This window comes from Dipodomys spectabilis, unplaced genomic scaffold, assembly GCF_019054845.1.
Source record: "Dipodomys spectabilis isolate Male_0828 unplaced genomic scaffold, ASM1905484v1 ptg000329l, whole genome shotgun sequence".
Taxonomy (NCBI): Eukaryota; Metazoa; Chordata; class Mammalia; order Rodentia; family Heteromyidae; genus Dipodomys; species Dipodomys spectabilis.
Window position 1 is genome coordinate 4,983,688 of NW_024871006.1, and position 7,147 is coordinate 4,990,834.

Below are 7,147 nucleotides of genomic sequence, written 5' to 3' on the forward strand. Positions count from 1 at the left end.
CCAAGTGACCATCGTGACATCTTTTGTCTGGAGTCGGAGAACCTTCCTGGGGCAGGACCATTATTCCAGTCCCTTCTCCCAATGTGTGTTTCCCTGGACACGAGTGGGTCTGCCCTCCCCCCCCCGGGGAGTTCCCAGGGAGGGCGCCCCAGGTCGGGAGGCTGTGCCTCCTTCAGGAGGGTGGAGGATTGGAGAAAGTCCTCGACAATAAAGGCATGACCTGTGTGCACGTGGTGCAGTGCCGGCTGCGGCCAGGAGGGGGAGCCTCGGCGCACAGCCCCCGGGCTGCCATTGAGGCTGCAGCCTGCTTCAGGCTTTCTGGTGAACTTTGGGCTGGGGATCTGAGGGGAGAATATGGGGGGTGGGGGTTGTGGTTACCACAGGGGGAGGGCTCGAACTCAGGGGGTCCCCCTGCTGAGGGTCTTCCCTCAAAAGGGGCCAAGTGTTGTTAAAATAGGCCAAGTGAAGGCCTGGGCTCGGCCCTGTGGCCTAGGGGGCCGACTGAGGCTTGAGAAGCCAGGCCTTGCCCCTCCTCCCCCCAGACTTCCGCCTTGGCTGTCACCAGCCCCTGGGGGAGCCGTTCTGGGCAGTCTTGTACCCTCAGAACCTGGCCTGGCCTCCTCCACTGAGGCTGGAGTGGAGGCAGAAGTTTGGTCCCTCCGGCATTCCGTAGGTGGCCAGTGGGCCTGAGGCCTAGGTCTGGGCCTGGTTGGGCCGGGCGAGGGGCAGCTCTGGCCTGGAGCTGGTTTTCCAGTCAGGATGGGCTACGGGCAGGGGGGACGGGGAGCCGGGCAGGCCAGTCGGGGACTGGGCAGGGTGTTCTATAGAGACTGGAACGGAGCCGCAGGGGTGCTGCGAGCAAGGCATGACTGCCCAGGCACCGTCTGTTTCCCGAGTAGCTTGGCGGACATGGATGTATTCCAGAAGGTGGAGAAGATTGGCGAGGGCACCTACGGGGTGGTGTATAAAGCCAAGAACAGGGCGACTGGCCAGCTTGTGGCCCTCAAGAAGATCAGGCTGGACTTGTGAGTGCTGGCATGGAGGGAGGAGCCCCAGGCCTGGGCCCCTGGCCATTCCCTTCGCTTCACTCTGCCTCTTTCCAAGTGCTCCCCTCACCACATTGGGGTGCCCTTTATCTGTCCTTGTCCCAACCCCCTGCCCCCTCACCAGCCCTTAGCTTGGTGGGCAAGCCACCCCTGTGGCCACAAGTAGCTCCTGCCCATGCCCAGTGCTCTTCTTTCTTTCTTTTTTGGTCGGTCGTGGGGCTTGAACTCTGGGCCTGGGCGCTGTCCCTCAGCTCTTCAGCTCAAGGCGAGCGCTCTACCACTTGAGCCACAGCACCACTTCCAGTTTTCTAGTGGTTTATTGGAGATAAGAGTCTCACAGACTTTTCCTGCCTGGGTTGGCTTTGAACCGAGATCCTCAGACCTCAGCCTCCTGAGTAGCTAGGATTACAGGCATGAGCCATCAGCACCCAGTCTTTCTTTCTTTCTTTTTTGATCAGTCATGGGCTTGAACTCTTGAGCCTGGGCACTGTCCCTCAGCTCTTCAGCTCAAGGCAAGCCCTCTACCACTTGAGCCACAGCACCATTTCCGGTGTTCTGAGTGGTTAATTGAAGATGAGAGTCTCACAGACTTTCCTGCCTGGGTTGGCTTTGAAGTGGCACTGTGGCTCAAGTGGTAGAGCGCTCGCCTTGAGCTGAAGAGCTCAGGGACAGCACCCAAGCACAGAGTTCAAGTCCCTGACAAAAAAAAAGAGTGAACCGAGATCCTCAGATCTCAGCCTCCTGAATAGCTAGGATTACAGGCGTGAGTCACTGACTGGCACCCAGCTCTTTCTTTCTTTCTTTCTTTCTTTCTTTCTTTCTTTCTTTCTTTCTTTCTTTCTTTCTTTCTTTCTGCCTTTCTTTCTTTCCCTCCCTCCCTCCCTCCTTCCCTCCCTCCCTTCCCTTCCTTCCTTCCTTCCTTCCTTTCTTTCTTTCCCTCCCTCCCTCCCTTCCCTTCCTTCCTTCCTTCCTTCCTTCCTTTCTTTCTTTCCCTCCCTCCCTCCCTTCCCTTCCTTCCTTCCTTCCTTTTCTTCCTTCCTTCCTTCCTTCCTTCCTTCCTTCCTTTCTTTCTTTCTTTCTTTCTTTCTTTCTTTCTTTCTTTCTTTCTTTCTTTCTTTCTTTCTTTCTTTCCCTCCCTCCCTCCCTCCCTCCCTCCCTCCCTCCCTGCCTCCCTCCCTCCCTTCCTTCCTTCCTTCCTTTCTTTCCTTTCTTTTCCTTTTCTTTCTCTTTCTGTTGGTCCTAGGGCTTGAACGCTGGGACTGGGCACTGTCTTTGAGCTCAAGGCTAGCATGCTACCACTCTGTGCCACAGCGCCACTTCCAGTTTTCTGGTAGTTAGAGATAAGAGTTTCATGGACTTTCATGCCTGGGCTGGCTTTGAACTGCGGTCTTCAGATCTCAACCTCCTGAGTCGCTACGCTTATAGGTGTGAGCCACTAGAGCCCAGCTTGTTCTTTCTTTTACTCCAGGGAGACAGAGGGGGTCCCCAGCACTGCCATCAGAGAGATCTCTCTGCTCAAAGAACTGAAGCACCCCAACATTGTGAGGTGAGCTGAGACAGGAAGTGGGGAAACTGGGGCCTGGGACATCCCGACCCGACCTGCATCTCCCCTGGCAGGCTGCTGGATGTGGTGCACAAGGAGAAGAAGCTGTACCTGGTGTTCGAGTTCCTCAGTCAGGACCTGAAGAAGTACATGGACTCCACCCCGGTCTCGGAGCTCCCCCTGCACTTAGTCAAGGTGCCGAGGAAAGGGCAGGAGGGCAAGGTGACACCCCTCCCCACCCCGCCCCTGCCCACCACCATCTGCTTAGCGGCGCTGTCTCCGGCTCCTTTCTCCAGAGCTACCTTTTCCAGCTGCTGCAGGGGGTGAATTTCTGCCACTCGCATCGGGTTATCCACCGCGACCTAAAGCCCCAGAACCTGCTCATTAATGAGTTCGGAGCCATCAAACTGGCTGATTTTGGACTGGCTCGAGCCTTTGGGGTACCTCTGCGCACCTACACCCACGAGGTATCGGGGACCAGTGGGGAGAGTTGAAGGACGTCACCCACACATGCAACAACCCTGAATGATGCTGTTCTTTTCTTGGCCCTGCAGGTGGTGACACTGTGGTATCGAGCCCCCGAGATCCTCTTGGGCAGCAAATTTTATTCGACAGCTGTGGACATCTGGAGTATTGGTTGTATCTTTGCAGAAATGGTAAAGAGGGACAAGCTGGGTATGGAGGCGAGGGGTGGATCTCGTGGTAGAAGTCTTGGCTAACCCTAATCAGGACCTTGCAACTCAATCCCCAGCATTGCAAAATCGAAACCAAAACAACAAGAGAAAAGTCTTTTATCTGGAGTGGTGGTACCCACCTGTAATCCCAGCTGTCAGGAGGTGGATGCAGAAGGATTGCAAAATCTTGGCCATCTTAGGCTACATAGTACAACCCTGTCTCAAAAACAAACAAATGCCAGGTGTCAGTAATGCCTATAATCCTAGCTACTCAGGAAGCTGAGATCTGAGGATGGTGGTTCGAAGCCAGCCTGGGAAGAAAAGACTTTTATCTCCAGTTACCCATCAAAAGTCATGGAGCTGTGGCTCAAAGTGGTAGAGTGCTACCTTTGATTAAAAAGAGCTCAGGGACAGCACACAGGCCCTGAGTTCAAGCCCCACAACCACAACCACCACGACCCACAAAACCCCACTAAGCTGACCACAGGTGGCTCACACCTATAATACTATTCAGGAGGATGAGTATCCCAGTCTGAAGCCAGATGAGGGAGGAAAAGTCTGAGGGACTCTATTATCTCCAACTAACCATTAAAAAAAAAAAAAAAAGCTGGATCTGGGTGCAGTTGGCTCACACCTGTAATCCTAGCTACTCAGGAGGCTGAGATCTGAGGGTCGCGGTTCAAAGCCAGCCCAGGCAGGAAAGGCCATGAAACTCTTCTCTCTAATAAACCACCAGAAAACTGGAAGTGGCGCTGTGGCTCAGGTGGTAGAGCGCTAGCCTTGAACTGAAGAGCTGAGGGACAGCACCCAGACCCAGAGTTCAAGCCCCACGAGAGTTAGAGAACCTGCCTAGAAAGCAGGAAGCCTTCAGTTCAAATTCTAGTACCACCTAAAAAATTAATAAATAAATGCTAAGGATGAAACTCAGCGGTAGGGAGCTTGTCTAGAATGTCCCATTCCTGGCACAGTGGGAAACACCTGTAATCCCAGTTAGGCAGGAGATGCCACGCCCAGAGAAACAAATGCAAATCCCCGTCTGAAAAATAACCAATGTGAAAAGGGCTAGGGGGTGTGACTCAAAGTACCCTGAGTACAAATCCCAGCGCTGCACAAAAGAGGCGGGGCTACTGGGGCAGCCTGTGGAGTGAGGGGTGTCTGGTACTGGCTAAAGGACTACAGAAGCCAGCCTTATTCCAGAAAAGACTAGAATATTCTAAGCGTAGTCCGGGATGGGCTACCTTGAACCATCCCTCTCGGTTGGCCACTTAACTGGTCCCGAGTTCAGTACTGACTAAGTGTTGCCCCCTCTCTTTTTCCTGTTCAGATGACGCGTAAAGTCCTGTTTCCCGGAGACTCTGAGATCGACCAGCTCTTTCATATCTTTCGAACCCTGGGGACTCCCGATGAAACCACGTGGCCAGGCGTCACCCAGCTGCCTGACTATAAGAGCAGCTTCCCCAAGTGGCCCAGCAGGAGGCTGGAGGAGATTGTGCCCAATATGGAGCCCAAGGGCAAGGATCTGCTCATGGTAGGTACCCGCGGGCACAGGCAGCCCCTAGCTCTAGTGGCTACTCCAACCAGAGGACTTGCCTTGCCAGTCAGCCTCTTACGTAACACCCTCCAACTCCAGTCTCCTTCCTGACCCTTGAACACACTTGGCTTGTCCCTTTGTATATTGATTGTTCATTCTGGAAGCTCCTCAGGGGCCAAGTCCAATATTTATCTTCCCTGTTAGAACTCCTTTCTAGTTGGCCTTGTTTGTAGGCCACACCATTTACCCTTTTTTCCCCTCTAGTTGTCTTGTGCCTGGTAATACCTCCCTATGGCCTTCATTGCCCTGTCTAAGTAGAATGAAGCCCGGGATATGCTTCCCCAAACCTCCTCCTGCCTCGAGATCGCCCATAATGCCTTGCTTGGTGGTTGGCCCTCACATCATGTGGGCTATCCGGAGAGCATGTCCCTGCCGCCTGGACCCTTGTCACTGTCCTCATCCCCAGGCTGCCACAAAGCCTCAAGGAGTCAGCCATCCTCATCCACAAAGCCCTGGAGCAATATTTCTTTTTCTTTTCTTTGTGCCTATACTGGACTTGAACTCAGGGCCACATGCGCTCACTTGGCCGTTTCACTCTACCACTTGAATTACTTCCTGGTTTTCGCTGGTTGATTGGAGTTTAGAGTCTCACAGACTCTTCCTCCCCACCACCACCCCTGCCCCAGGCTGGCTTTGAACCATGAACTTCAGATCTCAGCCTTCTGAGTAACTAGGATTACAGGCGTGAGACACCAGCCCGACTAGCATTTCTGTCTTCACTGTAACATTGGGCCAGGGGAAAGCTGGGTATGATTTTCATCCTTAGGCTGGTGTCCAGTGCTCCAAACACTTGTGTGTGTGCTTTACCAACCCAATGCTGGCAGGATGACACATGCTTCCAGCCAGGCTCCTAGCCCTCCCCATGCTACTCTATGGCCGTGGGTCCTGAAACATTCTGCCTGGGTTTCAGGTCTAGAAGACAGAGTCCTTCCCTCTCTCCCTGCTCTTGGGATGTGCAGTGTCCATCTCAAGTATGCGCTCTAGACAGGCTTAGGGCCTGTCTCCTGACACCTGAGATATGTGTTTTTTTCCCAGCCTGTGGAACTTGTGGGACCCCCAGCAAGGAAGGGGGAGGGCTGGGCTTTGGTTGTCTGAAGGAGACCCAAGTGAATGAATCAGGGCTAGACCTGACCCTCTGTCCCCCAATTCTGGGAGTGCCTCAAAAGTCACTGGGGAGCCAGGCACCTGTAGCTCATGCCTATAATCCTAGCTACTCAGGAGGCTGACAGCTGAGGTTTATGGTTCAAAGCCAGCTGTGCAGGCAAGTCCAAGCGCCTCTTATTTCCAATTAATCAACATAACGCTGGAAGTGGCACTGTGGCTCAAAGTGGTAGAGCACTAGCCTTGAACATAAAGAGCTGAGGGATAGTACCCAGGCCCTGAGTTCAAGTCCCAGGATTGGTATGCATGTGTGTGCACATGGGTACATGAGCGCCCGCATACACACACACACACCACATCACATCACTGGGGGCAGTAACTTGGTACAGTTCCAGGTTTGAAGGCAGCCACCAGGGCTTGGGCTCTGTCTGGGACTGGGGATGCGACCAATTTCCCCAGGCCTCACCCAGCCTCGGCTTCTGCTTCCTTCCTTTCAGCAACTCCTGCAGTATGATCCGAGCCAACGGATCTCAGCCAAGATGGCTCTGGCCCATCCATACTTCCTGTCCACTGAGCCCTCCCAGGCTTCCCGCCATTGTGTGCTGGAGAATTTTTGCCGCTGAGCCTAGCACACGAGGCCCACCCATCACCTGAAAATGCTCTCCAGCCGCCTCCATCCACTTGTGGGAGAGAGCATCTCCAAGGAATTTTGCATCAGCCTTCTGAGGGCTGAGTTTGGGTTAGTCCTGCCAGCAGGTTAGCAAGTTTCTGTGTTGCTTGTTGAGTTTGAGGGTACAGTTTCAAAACAGGGGGCGCATACACTCCATACACAATGGAGTTAGATTTCTAGCCCCCTAGGCATTTTCGAATAACAGGTGCCAACTTGAATACAAGAAGCCTGCGGGATGCAGGCAAGGTATTCCTGACCCTGGGGAAAGGGTGCCCCCTGCTGGTCTTTTTTTATTTCAAATGTTTGCAAGAAGAATTGAGTTTGAGTTTAGAAACTTAAACCAGAGGGCACTGAGAAGGGACAGGTAGTTCCCTGATTCCAGGTGAGGCCGGAGCATCAATGCCTCTTCTCAGTCCTCGTTGAAGCTATGTTTTGTTTTACTTCCCTTTGACAATCTGGAAATAAATGTCACTTGTTCCTGCTTTTGCTGACATCGTCGTGTTCATGGGGGACCCGTGGGCT

At 53.5% G+C, this 7,147-nt stretch overlaps 2 protein-coding genes across 2 annotated transcripts in view; both read left to right on the forward strand.

Moving 5' to 3' along the window:
* Ten1 (TEN1 subunit of CST complex) overlaps positions 1–7,147 on the forward strand; it is a 40,233-nt gene that overhangs the window by 17,251 nt on the left and 15,835 nt on the right. The gene's annotated exons all lie outside the window — the stretch shown is intronic.
* On the forward strand, positions 544–7,107 carry Cdk3 (cyclin dependent kinase 3). Its single transcript, XM_042702607.1, has 7 exons — positions 544–1,025; positions 2,515–2,592; positions 2,664–2,784; positions 2,886–3,056; positions 3,144–3,245; positions 4,588–4,791; positions 6,453–7,107. The coding sequence occupies exons 1-7, from the start codon at positions 760–762 to the stop codon at positions 6,576–6,578; spliced, it is 1,068 nt and encodes a 355-aa protein (XP_042558541.1). The 5' UTR covers positions 544–759; the 3' UTR covers positions 6,579–7,107.

Coding starts and splice junctions, on each gene's coding strand:
- Cdk3 (XM_042702607.1), top strand. CDS start 760: ATGGGCTACGGGCAGGGGGGACGGGGAGCCGGGCAGGCCAGTCGGGGA. Junction 1,026..2,514: donor AAGAAGATCAGGCTGGACTT/GTGAGTGCTGGC, acceptor CTTTTACTCCAG/GGAGACAGAGGGGGTCCCCA. Junction 3,057..3,143: donor TGCGCACCTACACCCACGAG/GTATCGGGGACC, acceptor TTGGCCCTGCAG/GTGGTGACACTGTGGTATCG.